This window comes from Vanacampus margaritifer, chromosome 1 (assembly GCF_051991255.1).
Source record: "Vanacampus margaritifer isolate UIUO_Vmar chromosome 1, RoL_Vmar_1.0, whole genome shotgun sequence".
Classification (NCBI taxonomy): Eukaryota; Metazoa; Chordata; class Actinopteri; order Syngnathiformes; family Syngnathidae; genus Vanacampus; species Vanacampus margaritifer.
Window position 1 is genome coordinate 24,501,376 of NC_135432.1, and position 21,306 is coordinate 24,522,681.

At 39.0% G+C, this 21,306-nt stretch overlaps 1 protein-coding gene across 1 annotated transcript; it reads left to right on the top strand.

The window, feature by feature from the left end:
• The first annotated feature begins 130 nt into the window (after positions 1-130).
• Positions 131-19,493, top strand: LOC144063971 (N-terminal EF-hand calcium-binding protein 1-like). The gene is made up of 12 exons (XM_077586068.1): positions 131-400; positions 3,379-3,403; positions 9,917-10,025; positions 10,488-10,513; positions 11,113-11,210; positions 13,309-13,567; positions 14,077-14,156; positions 16,648-16,701; positions 17,115-17,227; positions 17,305-17,382; positions 17,488-17,579; positions 18,414-19,493. The coding sequence occupies exons 1-12, from the start codon at positions 275-277 to the stop codon at positions 18,440-18,442; spliced, it is 1,089 nt and encodes a 362-aa protein (XP_077442194.1). The 5' UTR covers positions 131-274; the 3' UTR covers positions 18,443-19,493.
• The last annotated feature ends 1,813 nt before the right edge of the window (positions 19,494-21,306 follow it).

The following is a 21,306-nucleotide window of genomic DNA, read 5'->3' on the forward strand; positions in this document are numbered from 1 at the left end:
TCGGTTGCATTCAGATGAAAAGTGATCACTCCAACTCACGGTCATAATGTGTGCGAGTGCCGTGACCAGCAGAGGGCGTCTTGCTTGAACGTTCTGAAGGCGGAGCTTATTGAGTGTGCACTGCGCATGCGTCTACACTCAGCCTCGCTCCGTCGGTCTCATCTCATCCTGACAGCGGACCTCCTCCATCCACCCAAGCACCCACAAACCCATCCATCCATTTATCCAGTCATTCATCCCGGGGAAAATAGCACCTAAGCGGGCGAGTGTGAGAATGCTGGCGTGTACAGAGATGATCACGATGTGTCTTCAATCAGCCAAGCTGCAACACCTCAGCAAACAGCAGCAGGAGTGTGATCACAACCACAACCACAACCGCACCGCGTCCCTTTTCCACGACGTAAGTACACTTTGAGTTCATTCGTGTACTTGCTGCCATCACTGCATGTCTCCGTGATAGCCAAGGTCACTATTTATAGGTAAAAATGGAAGGTGAAGGTGGGAGGTTATTTACGCTGCTCACGGTGCAAATGGTGAATCCATCAGACTCCATTGATGTGGAGCTGATGCATGCACAGCAGCAGCCCCGTTATGTAAGAAAGGTAGTTGTTGGCTGCTTGTTCCCAATGTTTTAGGTATTGTGAAGGTAGGGTCACACCATTGGTCATAGTACCCTTAAACGTGGTTTAATTGAATGTATTACTGCCTTCTCTCAACCACACACACACACACACACACACACACACACGCACACACACACACACACACACACACACACGCACACACACACACACACACACACACACACACACACACACACACACACACACACACATCCCTACGTCAAAGGAAGAAAAAGCTCCCAGTTGCCATTATTCATTCTTCCTTGCTCCCTGTTCTTTTTGTAAGATGAAAAATGTGCATGTGAATGCCTGCATATTGACATGACTGTTTTTCAAATCATCTCTGGAGCTTTTATGGCTCCTGGTGATTTATGGAGGTGATGCTCTATGAAAACCCCCCCAAAAAAAGCAAACCGATTTTGAGCCTCCGATAAAATGTTAATTCTCCCAGAGGCATGCAATCTTTCTATTAAGTTAACATAACTCTCTTGACAAAACACATATTACAGTAACTAACAGTTGCTTATGTTTTCATGGGTGATCGCAGCTCTTTTTAGTAACTGAACAGCCCATGAAATCCATCAGTTCATTTTTTTTATAGTGCTTGTCCTCATTTTGAATGAGAGTGACCTGGAGGCTGGAGTCCTTCCCAGTTGACTTTCGGCAAGAGTACACTACAAACTAGTACATCCTGGACTCTTGACCAGTCAAAAGTAGGACACATACAGAAAACAACTAACACATGTGTCAAATTTAGGGTCTTCAACGAAGCATGTTTTTGGAATACAAAGGAAGTCATAGCAAACCCACACAGGGAGAACAAGCACACTTCACTCTGGAGCACAGATTTGAACTTTGAACCTCAAAACTGTGATTGCTGATGTGTTACCTACTCAGCCACAGTGCCGCACAGAGCATTATGTCTAGGCCCTTTTTCCTGTTCTGAGTCATTTTTAATTGGAAAAAATGTAAGCATATGCAGTTGCTGTGCAGAAGTTGTGTCAAATTAGCATTGTTGGGCCTTGACGGCGTGTCATTTAGAGTCAAAGCGCAAATTAATCCAGGAGAAGCCTTTGGTTACCCACATCTAATAATGTAATGACATTCTGCTGTCTTTGTGAAGTTATAACACTGCACTTTGTCTTCTTCACTCATTCTTCACACTCATTAGTAGAGTCTGGCAGCTCTTATGGTTGCAGTCTTTCGTTGTTGGTTTTAATCGACTCACACAGTTGTGCAGGGCTTATGCTGTACATCTGCGACAAGTGTGGGTGTGTAAGTGCATGAATAATGTATACATTGTGAAGCGTCTTTGAGTATCTGATTAGAAAGAAAAGCGCTATATAAATCCGATGAATTATTATTATTATATTATTAAGTGTACTGCACGCTCATTTCTCCATAGGCTGATGGAATCGTGCCTCTTAGATGTTGCCCATACTCTCTCCCTTTCTGCTTCTGCGGTTTTATTGTCTTCAATAGGATTCAGTAGTGATGCATGCAGTGTCTCCAGGGGGGGCGGAAGCGTATTTTTTTTTTTTTTCGACAGTGTGCAAGTTTTTTAGAAGATTTTCATAAGCTCTGTAGGCTGTAGGAGCACATCGCTTCTGTAGACAGAGGAGAAATGAGCATGTGAATGTGCGGCGCTGCTGCTGCTCACTTCTATCGCTTTTTCTTCAACTGAGCAATTTGCTGTTGGCTCCCTTGCAGGCATCTTTGATGTAAAAGATTACGATTGGCACTTCAAGGTTTGCAATACTTGACAAAAATGGCGCAACCTGCAGGTATCACGCCATCATCCTCTGAAAGTGCCAACATCGCTTAAACCAGTGTTAGAAAAATGTCATAGAACATCAACAAACAGAAACGTCATAAATAGCATGAAATATATCGTATATTCTCGGAAATAATGATAATGTTATCTCAGTTTGCTACAATTTTTTTTTACTTGTGGTAAAATGTGCGCCTGGTTAGTTGAACACAATGCTATTATTCTCAACACACCTTCTGCCATCTAGTGGAAGAGCATTTAATTTTCCTGCCGGTCACTGTATGTTGCTCACATAGATAAATGAACAAAGATAAACATTATTTGTAGCAAATAAACAATATTTTATGACAAATTATTATTATTATACAATATCTCACAGCGCATTAATGTGCCGCAGTACGGTGGTTTGGTGGCTTAAACATTGTTGAAAGCACCACACCACTTCTCATACTGATTTTAAACATCTTTAAACACATTTTCAAAAGTGAAAGGCAGCATTGCAGCCACATCTATAAATATTTTTGTACTAGTACCAGGACTGACCTGTGAGAGGCAGCACTTTGCCATAGCGTATCCATGTCAGGAAGTACAAAGGAAAGAGTAGTAGTAGAAGAAATTCAAGAAATAGAAGAAGCTACGTTGATTGTAACTTTACCTTGTCTTATTCTTCAGTTCCGTTTATTGGTCCGTAATTATTAAGTACAAAAATAATATATCTTTATATTATCTTTAAATTATTTACATTATCTGTGCCAACGATGATAGTGACAGGCAGAACAATTAACCCACGTTGCTATTTATACAACATAATACAGAGTTTTGTGTTCAACTAATCACGCCCAGCTTCAAGTGAGGAAGTAAATTTGTGAGTACTGTAAATTGTGACGAGATCCTCCATATCTAAATTTTTTGTGAACTTTTTTTTACGTTCATTACTGTTTTTCTTATCAGTATCTTTAACTCAATCTTCTCCTTTCGTTCCAGATATTCCGCCGGGCGGACAAAAATGGTGAGTAAGAAAAGCACAGATAATTGGTTTGTGCTCCTGTTTAGATGTTAATGCTGCAAGATGATTTGACTTCATTAGGGAAACCAGACAGGTGTGCTCACACTAATGTAACTAGCACTCTTTTATTTTCAGGAAGAAAAAACCCTCCTAGATTGTCAATTCACCTGAAGTCTTGCATGTGATTTGAATTTAATGAATCCCGAAACGCGTGTTACATTTGAGCACCCTTTTAACTTGACAATAGCATTGGGTCAGAAGGATAGATAACAACAATGCTGACAAAAAGGGAAATGTTTTCCCTCTTAATCTTCTATTCATGCTTGTAATTACATTCAGAATGCTAAATGGGTGTTTTGTGCATTTAGTCTTCTCAGGAGGATGTATTATGTTACATAACAGCCCCCCGTGTTAATAGTGCCACATTGTTGTGATGAGTTGCACATATTTTTGGCTTGGGGGGGTCTTCAGATAAGAAGAGGAAATTGCTTTGTAAATTATGGATGAGTTGTTTTTGGCTTTGCACACATACACACACAAACACACACGGAACATTACTGTCATAAGCCTAAATTCAGAATTCTGCTTTTAAGCAGACACATCCAATATAAATGGCAGAGATCAACAGAATTACTTGGATTCATTTTCAGAGATGGGAAAAGTACTGACATTCTGTACTTGAGTAAGAATACAATTACTTGCATTAAAATGACTTTGGCAAAAGTAAAAGTACTCATTCAAATAATTACTCAAGTAAAAGTAAAAAAAAAAAGAAGTACAGGCTCTAAAATGTACTTCACGAGTAAAAGAAAAAAGTACTTTTACCGGATGTTTCCTCCTGTCATATAATTTGCAAACCATTACATTCAAAAGATCATCACTTAACAAATCCTTAAAACTGACTAAATCGCCTCATGAAACAGAGTTTTTGCGCTCCTCTTTTTAATCGTTGTCGTGCACGTAAAACAAAAGTAACCAGTAACGACCGTCTGTTTTGAAAATGTATCGGGTAAAATGTAAAGATACTGTTTTTAAAATGTAACGGATAAAAGTAAAAAGTATTCAAAAAAATAATAAAAAATAGTCCGTGAATTACAAAGTACTGGAAAAAACTACTCAAGTACAGTAACAAAGTATTTGTACTTAGTTACTTTCCATCTCTGCTCGTTTTCCTAACCACTTGTTGCTAGGCTGTCATGTTTGTGCTCTCTGACTGTGTCCTTTGTGTTGCAACTGCCTGATGTAATCAGCAGCTTATGAGAGTCATCCGCAACCTATAAAGGGAACAGCGGAAGACACATTCCGTTTGTCGGACGATTCATCTGCTCGCCTCCACAGCCCAGTGAATGATAGTTAGCTACCTCGCTCCACGTCTCTTGATCCACGCTCTCTTCTCGCCGTTTCTGGTCTAGCTTTCATTGCCTTGCCTCGTCGTGAGTACTTTTCGTGCAAACTGCTTAGTTAATGACTTACTGGGCATTCCATGTTTAGCGTTTGGCGCTGACTGATGCTAGAGCCTTTGTTCTCTTTGTCAAGTAACTGTTAGCCTAGATGATTGCATCACCTTCAGTTGAAGCTTTGTTTTACAAAAAAATGTCAAAACTATTATTTGTGTCTGAGTTTTTGGGATCCAACTCCTGAACATAACATAGGCAGAGTTCATGTGGAGCAATTGTTGGTGCCCTTAATTTAAGCAAAAATCATTTTGAACAAGCCTGTCATTGATATTTCCTTTTGCAGTTTAGGATAAACTGTTAGATGTGCACGTTAAGAAATTGACTTCAAAAAACGGTCCTTTTAATGATGGTCATTGTTAGTGATGGGCAAATGAAGCTTTTGTGAAGCACTGAACCACTTGAGCCAATTGTTTTGAAAATAGGTTCATTACTCGAAGCTTCAGTTACAGTGACCTCTACTGGTAAACTGCAAGGCTGCAGTGGATTTAAAGCATCTTTGCTTTGAAAATTCTTTGATGGACTCACACTAAGACCAAATAGCATGTTCTATTGACAAATAAAGACTGATGAATGTGTGTATTTTGTTATTGAGGAGAAAGTGCTGGTAAAATATGGCATAGGTTGGGTGTGCTTGTGTAACTGACAGGGGGTCATGGGGGACACTCAAAGATTTTTATTGAGGTACATTATTTTTTCCACTGTTTTTGGATTGAGCCGGTTTCTTTTTTTGCTCACAACTTCTCCACATTTAGAGAAAACTCGCTCACACGGGACCGACGATGCTGGCGTGCATAAAAATTGTATTGCAAGCTGAAACAGATGAGGATACACATTTTGGTGGTTCCGCCAGTAAACCAGTGGGTCCGCTGATCGGTCCAGGGGTGGCTCAGACAAATAATGCTGCGCCTCCACTATAGCGCCTGGCACCTGCCACTCGGGTAACTTGGGTTCCATTCCCGTCCAAGTCAAAATGTTTATTTAATTTGCGCCTCGAAAAAAAAAAAAGCCCTTCGAAAAAATTAATCAATAAATAATTGTCCCCCGGGGTTAATTAAAGTTTTTTTCTGATTCTGATCTATATACATAACTTTAAACAGCCAGCACACCTACCTTATCAGGAGTGATCAGATTGAAGTGTTCCCACATTTCAGAACGACCTCTCTTCCTGGCTGGCTCCATGAATGACCAAATGTAACAACGCAAGGCAATGACAATTCAACAGCACCAACAACACACCGACAACCCACGCATAGTACATTGTTTAGAGCGGTCATAAAGGGTTGACGCTCAAATTCAAAACTGTTTCAACCTGTCACCGGTCAGAATCGAGAATCACGTGACTGGACCGCGAACCAGGCATGTGATTCATTCGGGCAACGAATCAGTCGCTGCTTCGGACGTCATATGTCACGTGATTTTTTCCGCACCAAAAGAAGCTTTGAAGCAGTGGTTCTATGGAATTGTAGTTCAGGGTTTGAAGCTTGTATCGAAGCTTCAGTGTCGCACTGCCATCACTAGTCATTGTTATTAATACACATGAATTTATTAAATGCTAACTATCCAATTTAACAAACATACAGTTTAAAAGAAGTTAACCACTGGTAAGAGCAAATTGTATACTAAACCTTATACCGGCACTGACACGTTGCGTTCTTTTATTCTTGTCGAATGTTGACAGCCATATTATACTGAGAAACCAGGACAGAGGTGAGTACTAAATGACCAACAGTGCTGCTATATTCCTTAACTGCAGGAATATTACCATGTTATTGTCGCCATCTGCTGCGTCTGGTGGTTTCTTTTGCCCCGAATCCACAACCGCGTTAATCAATAGCGTTAAGACCGCCTTTCCCGACTAGGGACACTCTGTTTGTCGTATGGTCAACAGTTCAGGTCGCTCGCTATATACGTCATGGTTACACTTCGCGCGGCGACTACTCGCCGTAGCGTTTTCTGGCCCATCTCTCCCAATCGTGCTAAGGATCCGAAGCGTACTCAGGCGCGGATGGATTGCGCTCACACTACCGGACTCGCAAGCGTGCTTGGGCACGGTACAATGAGCCCTAGTGTGAGTGCGCACCCAGAAAGTGATTTTGGCTTCACTTGTGTAGCTTAGAACATGACACACTTTTGTGGATCCTCAAGTCTGTTTCCTCATCTCGCCTCTTTTGGTTCCCTGCTGTGTGGAACAGAAGGAAGGTTAAACAAGAGAGTTTGTGTGAGCTATCTTCCACTTCACAGCTTGTGTGCACACAGTCTGTGAGGAGCTGAGAGGGAGATTCGTCCTCCCCCAGTCAGTACTAAGTGGGATGCCCGTCAGTCGCTGGGAGCAGTTCACATTTTCTACTTAATGAGGAGGTGTTTTGATCGGCATATCAACACACTGCACTGCTCCCCCGCTGCAATATTGAGACTGCGGACTTGCATGTTTCATATAAAACACAAGCTGGAAGCTTTTGTGCGCTTGCCAAGTGTATCACTGCAGACAGATGTGATGACTTCAATTCCATTCTGAATTGTAAGAGGAAACCAAATCTGGAGTTAATTAAAAAAAAAAAATCTAAATAAACCAACTGGCTGACCAACATATATTTAATATGGGAGAATAAGTGTCAGACCGGTAATACTTAAAACACGTCATAGTCTAAATTTTTTTTAAATTCCATTTGACGATAATGGTATATGGAATGCACTTATACACCATTTATTGTTGAAGGTATTATTTGATTACTATATTAAGTGTAATCTTTGCGTGTTCAAAATAATTGCATTGGGATCTTATGAAGAAGTTTCCTTTGCAAAGATTTATTTAAGAGCTCTTAAAGACACAGGAGAAAATGCTTACATTCAAAGGCAATGTTAAGCCCCGAGTGTGTCCGAATATGAAAACACACAGTTGCTTTATACTTTAAAAGCATACTCCCCCTCTCAGGCTGGACAAAGGGTTAGTAATTATAATAAGCAGACATGTGATATACCGACATGTTTACTCCAGCTCTCCTACCATCCCGGATATATGATGTAGGCAGGTAATGATCTTGGACCTTCAGTTTTTACGACATAATGAGTAATAGCATGAGAACTTGCCTCCCTTTCAGACACACATTTCTTATCTCCATGAGAACTTCCACATTCTCTCTTATCTTCTTGAGAACTGGAAGGGAGTAAAAGTTCCAATACATTTCACAACAACATTATCAGTGTTATTCATTCCAATACACAGTTATATGGCACCTATATACTTATTAGTAAATGCATAAACAGTAAAAATATTAATTGAAAATGTTAAATGTCTTCATTGTCCAAAGCGCTCTGCCAAGTCCAATATATATTTTTATTTTTTTCAACATATTAGCTTGTACAACGTCAGGCTAATGCAGCCGCCTCAACCTTCAGAAAGGTTTTCCTTTTTAGTTTAAAATAACTTACTTTAACCTCCTTAACTACATTTGAATCTATCCGCTAGTGTCATACTAGCTGCTAGCTAATGCTAAGCTAACCTGGGCATTTTCTTCTCCAGTTTGCAAACTGCCTCGTTGGGCTTTATTGACTCACTGCTTCACAGTTGAATTAAATGCTCAATTTCTCCCAAGTAATTCATTGAGTGCCTTTCGTAATCTCTAAACCGTCGTAAACCAAGGACCCTCTTGTAATTGCTTACTAGCTGTCCACGACCCACCCATAATGGGTCTACAACCCACTTTTAGATCCTGACCGCCCAGATGAGATTCTTTATGAGTAATTGCTGCTGCATATGATTTATGATTCCCTGAAGAAAACATATTCCTGGTAAAAAAATACATGTTCTGGACTGCAGCTATATTCTGCGTGAATGTAACATGAGACGGTGAAGCGAGCTCAATGCGTCTTTTTGCCTCTTGATGTATTTACTTCCTGAATGCTGGCTCTTTAAATAGCCACAGTGTTGTGTGTATCAAATGTGCATGTTGGATCTCACAATATGCATGAACTACAATGAAGACTTCACAAGGGTTTGACAAATTATGCATAACATTGTATTCATAGGCTAATTGTTTTAGCGTGCTAGTGTAAAGTATTGTCAGGTCTAGAGTTGAATTTCACGAGAGTCCGATGGTGGAGAAAAGCGGCAAATGAGTCACATCCAATTTACTCCTACGTCTTGCGGCATTAAATACAGAGCAGATGCTCAAGCTTAAAGTTTAGGCTGAAGACACAAAGGTTTATTTAAAAAAAAATTTTTTACACTGAAATAAAGTGAACTGAAAAGAAGGTGGGCGGGTCTCAAGCCAAGTCAAAATCTGCAGTCCAGTGATAAATCATACCTTAAACTTTAAGCTTTGGTATAGAAATGAAATACGCTACAATGAATATTACCTATAGCAAAATGAGTTTTAGGAAACAAGCGTGCGTTTTTATGGGAGAAAAAACATAGTAGATATCAAATGTAGCTTAAAAAAAACCACTTTTGAAATAATTGTCTTTCATCATTGTCTGTCATGGATTATTTTAGTAGCTTACATATCTCCATATGTGAGCCATATTTAATGAAACTCACTCAAATGAATCATCCCTGTTGCATCCATCCATCAACAATATTTTCAATATTGTTTCTTTTCATTTCATTCGCTGCCATTGACGGCTATAGACGTGAAAAGATAAATTTTTACTGGGCTGGCAGTGAATGAGAAAAAACACACGCGCACAAAAAATACATTTATTCTTTTTTTGCAAAACGGCATCGTGTCCACTTTGCGTGTTGGCAGAAAGTCAAAACTGCTTTTATCAACTAGCGGATGATTTGCTGAGTGCTCAGACCCAGCAGACAGAATTCTACTGCCTGGCAAGCATCCCGAGACAAGAAAGATGACAGCGAGATTGTGTTATGGTGTAGTTAGCCAGCTAGCGAGACTCATATAAGGCTCTCTGGTTCCCCTGAGATGCTGCTTAGCTCGCTGCCTCTTACATATTCCCTCTGTGTTTATTCACTCCATTTTAATTAACTTGGGTTTTCATGAATGTGCCGCTCAGTTAACCAAATAGCTCTTGTTGACATTGTCACGGTCTTGTGCGCTTTCAGATGACGGGAAGCTGTCCTTGGAGGAGTTCCAGTCGTACTTCAGTGACGGGGTCCTCACAGACGAGCAGATGCAGGAGCTTTATCGCTCCATCGACAGGCAGAATGCAGAGTGAGCTCTTCTCGTTTTTGCAGCCCGCCTGCCACTTACACATTCATTAAGTCAAGATGATGTCCATGTTATACGTAAGCCTCCCTTATGTGAAGTTTGCGGCAGCTTGCTAAACCCACTGATGAACAATGGCCTGCCGCTGCGCTTTATAAATGATGTGATTCACTTTGGCAATGATCTCTAGGTTCAAATTTATAAGAGTACATGATTGTAAAGCAACACTGTCCTTACAGCGATGATAACGTGTCATTTTGAATGACAGCTACAGGTACATTGATGTCATATTACAAACTACAACCATTGAAGTAAGAATATCAGTCAAAACAGACAGTTCATAAACATAAGCTTTGCACTGCGACTGGATGTCATTTAACCCAATAAATTGTCTGCTCTGTTAAACAAGATTCATTCCATCAGCGTGCTCAATTGCAATGGACTTTTGTCTTTACTGTTTCCCCATAGCAACATGGATATCGACAAACTGTCAGGTACAATTTTTATGTGGTCTTTCTGTTTCTACAAATCTTATTTGACTGGATGTTGGTGTGTTTTTTCCCCCCATAAACATTATATACTAGGGGCGTGAATTGCCTAGTACCTAGCGATTCGTATCACGATTCATAGATCACGATTCGATTCGATTCGATTCGATTCGATTCAATTAATCCCGATGCAAAACTATAAATTGATTGTTGAGATTTTTTTTAAACTCAAATTTAGAAAATACTAATCAGTAAACTTGTACATGTACACTGTAAGATTTGTATGAAAATATATTTATTTATCTGAAAATTCTGGCTTGTAATTGAGCCTCTGCATTTGACAAACAGGTTGCAGTCTGTTTCATGTTTGAACAGCACTGAAATAAAATATTAAGGCTTAATGTTCCATTAATATAACATTCTTCCATGCTTAATGTGTGAATCCTAACCCTAAGTAAGACGTTTTGTTGAATATTTCCATAAAAAATTGATTCAAATCGATTTGAGAATTGTGTACTGTAAGATCGCGATATATTGCCAAATCATTTTTTTTCTAACACCCCTATTATATACTGTATACGCGTGTCCATGTGTCCTTTTTCCAGAGTACTTCAGTCCACATGTGGGAGAGTACATCAACGTGCTGTCTGCGCTTGAGAAGCTAAATGTGGCGATTTTAAAGGCAATGGATAAAACTAAAGAGGTGGGTGACTTTGAACTTTGCACTCATTATAATTGTTTGTGCATACCGTATGGCAAATGGAGTACATAGCATGCGCTTTACAAAGGCTCACATTCACACAACAATGGGAGGCTGCTGCCATGTCCAGGTTCAATATCTTGCTCAAGGTCGAAGATCAAATCCACAATTTTGGGGTTGGGAGACGACCACTCTACCACTGATCCATGCCACCCTAGACTGAATCATTGGTGATAATGAACGACGCAACCATAGGTCGGGTCATTATTTCCCTCCATACTGTATCTTTAATTCTTCAAGAGATTTTTTTAAAAAGTTCTGCTTCAAACTTTAAATTATAATTTTAGTGACTATTTTAATGGGATGGTGGAATCTGCTGTCAACTTGGTTTTCTTTATTCAGTAGACTAGTCTGCTGAACTAATAAAGTCACACTGGAGCAGACATGATATTTTCTGTAAAATACTGTGTACAAATTAAAATATTTACAAGTAAGGAAACAAATGGAAATATTTAGGAAACCGATCATATAAACATGCAACACTTTCAAAGAACTTAGACTGAAACAAAATCAATAGCGCAGCACTCTTGTCCTCCTTACCTAGCGCAAAGCTATGTTCATTACACACATTTTTTTTTCACTCATTGCCAGAGGGTGCGGATCATGCATGCATCATGCAGCACTAGTGTGCTGTATTCTCTGCACCACAGTCGTAATGACATTAACAAAAGATGACAAAGTTCCGACTCATGCACAAACACACAATCACTAAATGGGTTGCGAGAGTAATGTTGGAATATATGAATTAGGGGTGTGCCCAAAAATCAATTCTCATAAGAATCGAGATTTTCATTTAGTACGATTCAGAATCGATTTAATTTCAATTATTTTATACTGTCTTGCCTTTGTCTGTGTGGGCCTTTATTTGGAGCGCTGTTCATGTTGTATCCGATTTGGCCACTTAGGGGCAGTGTGGTTCCACGCGGTCTGATACACTGTTAAGTTGTAGCCACATTAGAGAGTAGAAGGAAAAAGTCATGATCAAGTTATTCCAATAAAAGTTTTTTTTTTTTTGCAGTGTGGAGCCATTCTTTTGAGTGATAAAAGTGGCGCGAGTAGCGCGCTAATTAGCATTAGCGGGTCAGACTGGAGTAGATCATTACAATTCCTTGCACATCTATAGATTGAAGCAAAAATCATTGTCAATCAAATCATTTTGAATCAAAAATCGAAAATCAATTCTGAACCGAATCGCAGACCCAAAAATCGGAATCGAATCGTGAGACATTCAAAGATTCCCACAACTAATATGAATAAATTTTTTAGGTCCGATCAATCTTGCACCGCAACAATTAGGACTTTATTCTCTTAAAGATTCAAGCTTGTTTTGTGATATTATTTCTTTCAAGTATATTCTTGTAATAATACTTCATCCCACTACTTTGCATTACTTAATTCTGATTATATTTTCAATTTTTTATTTTATTTTCCGTTTCGTTTTACTACTCCTTCGAGCAGCCTTCATCCACCACCATCATCTGCCTGCCTCACTTTTTGTTTGCTACCTTGTCCTTGAACTATTTGAGGCTTTATCACATCATTTTCTTCCTGTCAGTGATATTAGCTAAAGACTTCTTTCATCCTAGCAATATGTTCCCAGTGTAGTGTGTAATGGCCTTCAGCATTGAGCGTTGCGATATGGATTTCAGTCTCAATTTTAGCAGATAGATTGTAAACAGAAAAAAGAAAAATATTGACTGTATTGTTGCAACTCGTCTTGTCTGGAGGAACAAGGATTTAGTACTGCTGATGATGCATTGCCGCTGCTGTGAAGGTTAAGGCTTTTTGTCATGGAGCAAGAGACGATTTCAGCTGACTTTGAGGCAAAGGCACATCACAGATGGGTCATCAGTCAAGCACATGAAGATTAACACCAGAGAGGAGGCTGGTGTACTCAAACAAAAACAAAAACATTCAAATCCAAAACTGAATGGACTGTGAGGCAGATGTGCTAGCAACCATAATAAAGCTGCTGTATTAAGAGTGATGATGCCAATTCTTTATCGAACCCTTTTCTTCATTTTTCACTTCCCCCTCGCAGGAGTATCAGGGCTCCTCTGTGCTAGGCCAGTTTGTGACGCGCTTCCTGCTCAGGGAGACCTCCACCCAGCTGCAGTCCCTGCAATCATCACTAGACTGCGCTATGGAGGCAGTCCATGACCAAGGCTGCACAGGCAGAAGATCAGTGAAGAAGCCCGAGGACCTGCCCATCCAGAGGCTCTCCAAACGTCCGGGCCGACGCATCCAGAAGAACATGTGTCTCTCCCCTACGGACCCTTACTCTGGAATGCTGACCACAGGTGGGTACCACCACCCCCCCATTAAGATGTGCAACTACCCTGATTTGTTGGAATTTGGATGTTTCTGGGGTTGGTGAAGGACTCTGGTTGGTGGCCTGGTGGGTGGTGGGTGGTGTCTGGTCGGTGCTGGATTTCACTTTCCTTTCTTTTCTTTGGTCCTTCCTCGGGTCTCCTGACGGCCTCATGGCTCTGGCTGGGTTCTGAAGTGTTCGGTTTAGGTGAACGGTATGGGATTTTTTAATAGGTTTTAGGTGAACTAATGAATACACACTCACACGCACGCACACACACACACACATGCACATACAAAATAAAAATTAAAAATTAAAAAAATAAAATATTTTTTTTTTTTAAAAAAGAGAGAGCAATGATGATGACATGTCAAATTGGTCAAATTACCGAATGAACAATACTGAGCTCTCCAGAAAAAAAAAAAGGATGTGCAACTACAGGGGAAACTAATAAGAATACTTAATTCAGTGTTGAACTGTGTTGATGTTGTGTTTCAGGGGTCAGCGTGGAGTCTGACTACCATTGGGGATCCCAGGTCGACCAATTGGAGCAGCTCTTAGACAAGCTGGAGTGTGAGGTTTGTATGGAATTACAATGTGGATTGCATGCAAATTCTCCTATAATTCCTTATCTTTACTATGTGCATTTTTTTTTTCATGAACCCTGGTTAACACTTAAGGATTTTTTAAATATTAAAAGATTTTTTTTTTTAACTTTGTTAGACCTCACACATAAAGATAGAAAATTGGGCATTTAACAGTTTTGGTCGTATTGTGTGCGGGGTACTCCCGCGTGACTTCACAAAGACGAAGACGACCAGGCACTTCCGGGTATGCGCTGATGTTTGCCGAATGTGTCCGAAGGGACAGGAGACGAGGGCAGTTTAAATAGTGTTCATGTCTGCAAGGAAATAATTGCGTTTATACAAAAATGACATTAGGTAGGCAAATAGGCTGTTGTAAAAAAAAAAAAAAAACTAACACAGAAAGCGGGGCTCGAACCCGTGACCACACGCTTGCGGGGTAAAAGCACTAACATCCATCCACACAGTACGGCGCAATTTTATGAGCAGAAATGCTACCTGTAGTCGTCACGCAATTTACGGCAAAGGAGCCTGGTTCCTTGTTGTAACCACTTGGTATTCATAAAATGGTTGGATGAACTTCAGGTATGTGATATTAACTCATTCACTGCCATTGACGGCTATAGACGTCAAAAATTTATTTGAACTATTTCTATTAGTTTAACATTTTTTCTACTTTTGTTAACAAGCGTATAAAAAACATTTTTTTGTTGTACATTTAGAACAGATATAAAATGTGTGATTAATTGTGAGTTAACTAGTAAAGACGTGATTAATTGCGATAAAAAAATTGAATGGCCCGACGCCCCGATTTTTTTATAATCTCTATGTCGCGTTATTAATTGTAATTAATCGCATGACTTCAATAGTTAACTCACGATTAAAAAATCTAGGTTTTTATACTCTTGTTAACAAAAGTGGAAAAAAAATGTTTAACTCATAGAAATAGTTCAAATGAATTTTTGACGTTTATAACCGTCAATGGCAGTGAATGAACATATGTTTTATGTACGAGCGCTCGTTCGTCATGTCAGAAAGCTTCTTTGTTTGGCTACATTCCGTTCACGTCACAGTCTGCGGAGTCAGCTGGCTCGGGAGAACCTCGTTATCCCCCAAGATTTTCGTCGTAAATATTAAACATGTTCATTATTTAAGATTATCGGCCCCAGCAGGTTTTGGATCCAATTATCGGGACAAATCAGCTTAGCACAGCTCACACGCAAAGGTAATCTTATAAGCAGGGTTGGGAGGGTTACTTTTATAATGTAATCCATTACAGTTACAAGTTACCTGCTAAAAAATGTAGTTAGTAACGTAATCCAAGTACCATAATATTAAAGTAATGTAACTGGATTACTTTTGGATTACTCCAAAATTGAGTATGCTCATGAAGACAAAATAAAAATAAATATTACCACAATATATATTCTGTACAATGTGCCCCTGCTATTTGCGGGTGATAGCGACCCGGGCAGCCTACAAATAGCAAAAATCCTTGTGTAATTAAAAAGCATGTAGGCTATTGATTGACTGATTGATTGATTAATTGATTGATTGAAGGCCATTTGCTGTTTGCGAACTGTCACTGAAAGCAAACACAGCTCACAGTTTGATAGATAGATAGATAGATAGATAGATAGATAGATAGATAGATAGATAGATAGATAGATAGATAGATAGATGGATGGATGGATGGATGGATGGATGGATGGATGGATGGATAGATAGATAGATCCAATGAAGATGATGATGCGTGACATCAACTGCAAAATGAACTTTTATCCCAGTCACAAGTTTAGCCGTGTATATGTTGTGCAAGATGTTTAAATAGTAAAATTGGTGGGAGGAAGATTTGTTTGGAAGGTGTAACTCACATTATGGTTGTAGGCTAGCGGGCTAGCTAGCAAGAAGCTACAGCGCGTAGCATGCCGCTGGACTCTTAGCTCAAACTTTCGCTCCGAGTAAATTCCAGTGAATACCGGACGCCATTTCCTCCTCCCGTCCGTGAAGCTTTTTCAAACTGCCCGCGTGTGGAGGACACGACTAGTTAGTTCGTTCGTTCCCGACATGTAGCAACGGTCCTACTCACGCGGGCGTGCACTTGCTCTCTCTCGCTCTGTCTCTCATCGTAATTGTAATCCCTCGAAGTAATCCCCATTTTTAATAAATGTACCTGTAACCTGAATACATGTTTTTTCCTGTAACTGTAATGGAATACTGTTCCATTTTTTTTCAATCTGATTATGTAATGGCGGTACATGTATTCCGTTACTCCCCAAGCCTGCTTATAAAACATAAGATTGTCGGCCGTTTGACGTCCGAAGGGGCAAAATCGTGACAAAAACAGCCCGATTGTCTTTATGTGTGTACCAGACTTCAGCAGATTTCTTCCTTTAGGGCTAAAATCTTTGTGTCTGGCTGTCTTGCAAGTCATAATAGTGTTGCTGCTTGCGCATGACTCACCTATCTCTGCTCACACCTTCAGAGTCCACAACTTGAACCTCTCAAAGAAGATACACTGGCTGGGACATATAAATCGGTGAGTTAGCCTGCTCACTGGCTGGATGTTTTTAAACGATACTAAAAGTAACAATATTTTCATCAATTTGACCTTCCAATTACAACCATGCTGCCGTGTGATGTGACAATGAGAATATTTGCTGTTGCCAAGGCAAACTCATATTACGATTATTAAGTCACTCACCTTCTGTGTTGCAGTTTTTTTTTTTTTCGTCAGCCGCACTGTGTCACATGTCAAGGAGCGCACACGAGTCACTACCAGATGTAATTTACTGTCAAACTACCGCTACCTAAATGCTAGATACAGTAAACTCCAGACATGCTAATAAAAATCAGCACTGATGTTAAATTATATAGCGTCAATACACACACACACAGCAGTTCAGGGTGTTGTGTATAATTATGCTAGTTTTTTTGCTTGCTCGCATCTAGAACATTCTCCTGGTCCAAAGACAAATGTCAGTGAAGGAGTGTGATGTGGACCGGTTCCAGCAAGCTCTGAAGATCTACACCGAGGCCAGCAGCGGACAGCAAAACAACCTGCAGTCAGTCCCTTTGTCGACTTTCTTACCTCGCTTTTAACACGGCAGTCTTTCCTCACTTGTCTTTCTCCTCCTTCAAGTATTTCTGTCCAGAACCTGCCTGACAGATCGTGCTTCATCATGTACGAATTTTGGCAGGATCGTCTCTCCTGGATGAGGTGAGGAGCAAAAAGGTGTTATAAATGTCAAATGTGAAGTGCAAAAAGAGGGGGGGTCTTTTCAAAGAGAAATGCAATACATCTCTTCGGCGTCTTCCCTCATAGCTTCCTGCAGTCGTCCATCAGCAAGACGTTCCAGCGCTGCATTATCGACTCGCTGGAGGAGCAAGAGATCGTCTCCACCATGCTCCTCCCAGGTAATCCAAAACAATGACAAATATTTACGTGGACAGCAACCTTAAGCAAAGGGACATAGAAAGTCACTGTATGTCACTGGCATAGATAGAAGAACAAATGTGTTTTTGTAGCAAATAGATAATAATTGTTGGACCAATTCAGTTCAATTAAATAATTCTATTAATGCCATTGACGGCTGCCATTGACGGCTATAGATGTCAAAAATTCATTTTAACAATTTCTATTAGTTTAACATTTTTTTCCACTTTTGTTAACAATAATATGAAAACCTAGGGAATAAAATATTGGACATTTAGAACAGATATGAAATTTGTGATTAATCATGAGTTAGTGAAGTCACGCGATTAATTACGATTACAAAATTGAATCGCCTGATGCCCCTAATTTTTAATATTGTTTTTTTTTTAATAATCTTTTTTTTTTTTTACTTTTTTAATTATTAATCTTTTCTTTTAAAAAATAATATATATATATATATATATATATATATATATATTTTTTTTAAGAAAAAAAAGAAAAGATTATTAAAAATTAGGGGTGTCAGGCAATTAAAATTTTTAATCGCATGACTTCTCTAGTTAACTCACGATTAATCACAAATGTTATATCTGTTCTAAGTGTACAATAAAAAAAAGTTCTTGGTTTTCATGCTTTTGTTACAAAAGTGGGAAAAAATGTTAAACTAATGGAAATAGTTCAAATTAATTTTTTTACGTCGATAGCCGTCAATGGCAGTGAAATAGTTAACAAAAGCATGTCAAAGACATGTTGGAGACATGTGAACTATTTGAAGTTATTTCAAATATTACAAATGATATCGTTGTCTTTATCAGCTTCCTGGTGGATTATGAACAACAACTGACGGCACAAGGCTTCTTCAGATCAGCACGAATGAAATAAGGGGATTATTGTTGTTTGTTGTTGCACTTTTCTGTAAATTCTGATTTCCCATAAGGCATAATGGCCGGAAGAGAGGTTCAAGGTACAAAAAACAAAGAAAGAGAAGAACTTGAATAGAATGCAATGCAATATTCCATGGAGCGATCAGTATCTGTGCTGATGTTGATGTGGCACTTTTCTTACTCCTGATTTAATAGAAGCACAAAATATTGGGAGGGGGAAAAAGAATAGCATGATTTTCTTATACTGTACCTATCGTTCTCATCTTACAATTTAAGTAGACAAAATGTCAATGCATCAAAAACAGACCATTCATGACTTTCCCCGCACAATACAGGCAACAACAGAAAGAGTAAATGACGCATTAACTTAATAATTTCCTTTTGTCCTCTTTGTGATGTTGTGCGCTATTGTCTCCTTCACTAACTCGCATCGTCCTGCTGGTGGGGGAAGTAAAACATCCTCTGGTCTAGACTCAAGAATAGAAGTATGTAACCTGATATGTGATACTAAAATGGTCCAACTCTAAACATCTCTGTGTCACACTTGCACTTTAGTAAACCCGGACCTACCTGGACATTTATTGTAGATTGTAAATGTATTTTGAAGAATTTCAATTGAAATAGAAAATCATGAATGTCAAAGGTTAGTATTTGACATTTGCGTGTGCATCCATGCAGGCAGGAGAAACATACACAAAAATGTGTTGTTTATATTTTGGAGCAGGAAGTATTCTGTGTAATGACGCAAGACAACAAAAGTCTATCGTGTACAGTCGTCAGACGTAAATAGTATAGTTGAAGATACAACAAGTCCCTTGTACAGTGTAATGGTTGCTACTATTAAATGTGACTAACAAGCATTCTCACGGTGATGTGGCATAAAACAAGTAATGCACGGATTGTTCACTCAAATTGTCCCCCCCTCCCCCTTTAGCAATAATGTGAGCTTGGTATATGTAATGTGTTATATTTGTTTTTTGGCATGCAATAAAATTAATGACATGCACAAAATGTTTCACTGGTCACTTTATTTGTCTTTAATGGTACTTTGTTTTTTTAATGATGCAATCGTGCAACACTATAGAAATACTTCAAATAATCTATTTTAAGTCGGGCACATGCTTACTGTTAAATATTTACAATGATGGATAAAATGTTAATTTTGACATACTGCCTTTTAAAACACATTAATGGGCAAAAGGAATGCAAACGACATAGTTCAGAGGTCGTAAAAAAAAATCCCAATGGCATTTAGTGTGTGCACAAAGTAGTAGATCCTTTTAATTGGTGTTAGGATTATGCAAGGGCATCTAAAAGGTTTGAGAATGAGTCTGTTTTAACTGGAGCTGTAGCTTTAATAACAAAGATTATAATTAAGATTAACAAGTAGTATGAAGATGTAACAAAAGTGGGAGGAGAGTAGTCTGAATTGGGTTCTGGAGTCGTGCTCCACCTCATACATCGAACTCATCTGCCAGCCGCGAGTCGTTCCAAGTCAAGTGTGCGCCACATCCACTAGGAACGCTGGGAAAGAGCGTCCTCTAGCTTCTCCTGCTACGACAGCACATTGACCAGTATTTTCTGTTGGCTCGCTCACCCGTGTCAGGTGACGCCCTGCAAGGACGGCAATTGGCTCTTGTCTCAGACCTTCCCCGAGGTGATTGGTGGAGTGACGAGCACTCAGCACGTGACCTCTACAATGAGCTTCCTCCCACGGAAGTGACGAAGGCTGGCCATCTGTATTTATAACAGGCGTACGCAGCAATGCTTTTCTACTACGGTACTGTATTGTTTGTGTCCATCCAATATTATTGTAATAATCATTGTATCTTATGTTTATGTATGTCTCTCTTGTTGTGTACACTTGTCTTATTTTTTAATCGTAATACTAAATACAGTACTAAGAAGTTGTCGATGTTACAATGCATGCTGGGAATTATGAGCACGTTGGACCAGTACACAATTAAATAGTAAAAATACATTCATTATATTATACATTGTATTTTATCCTAAAACGAATGGCGTGTTTTTTTTATCCTGTTTACACAATACACAAATATAAAATAGACATTATTCACACTATTCCACGAGTGTGTATTATTATTATTATTATTATTAGTAGTAGTAGTAGTATATTAAATTAATTTACTGAGTGCATTTATACTATATTTTCACAGGAAAAGAGTAACATCTAAGGGCTTCTTCACTCTTTGACTCTTAACAATACACAGCATACAGATTGGTGAAGATGCCTCATTCATCATCATTTGGTGTAAGTGTAACACTCGAAAGTCAGAGCTCTGTACATAGTCTGAACATTGAATGTATCTGTCCATTATTTTAAAAAAAATATTTGAATAGAATTTGCTGACTTAGTGGTGGAAACTATGAAGTGCCATATGTGCATAATACTGTGAATTCTTTCAGCCAAGGCAGCCGCTACACAAAGCTTGTCTTTTGTTGTCCTTAATTACTAACTACTCTGTACTTGTGCGTTACTTATTTATCATATTTCTGCAGATAAAGTCTCACTGAATTTCAAAATGATTTCATTAAAATTCATTAATTCAAGTCAGTTGCATGCACCTTATTGTATTATAAAACCACATCATATAGTTAACTGTAAACACAAACCAATGCATCAGGAAAATACTATCTCGCCTCCTATAAATGTTTCTAATTTTATGTTTAGAATATGAGTGAACCAAGATATGTGTTTTTCTCATGTGCATGCGTGGTTATGGCTAAAATTGTCACCACAATGACGATTATCGAAAAAATTACATACGTTGCTTTTGGTGCCTACCTGCTTTTGGGGTATACA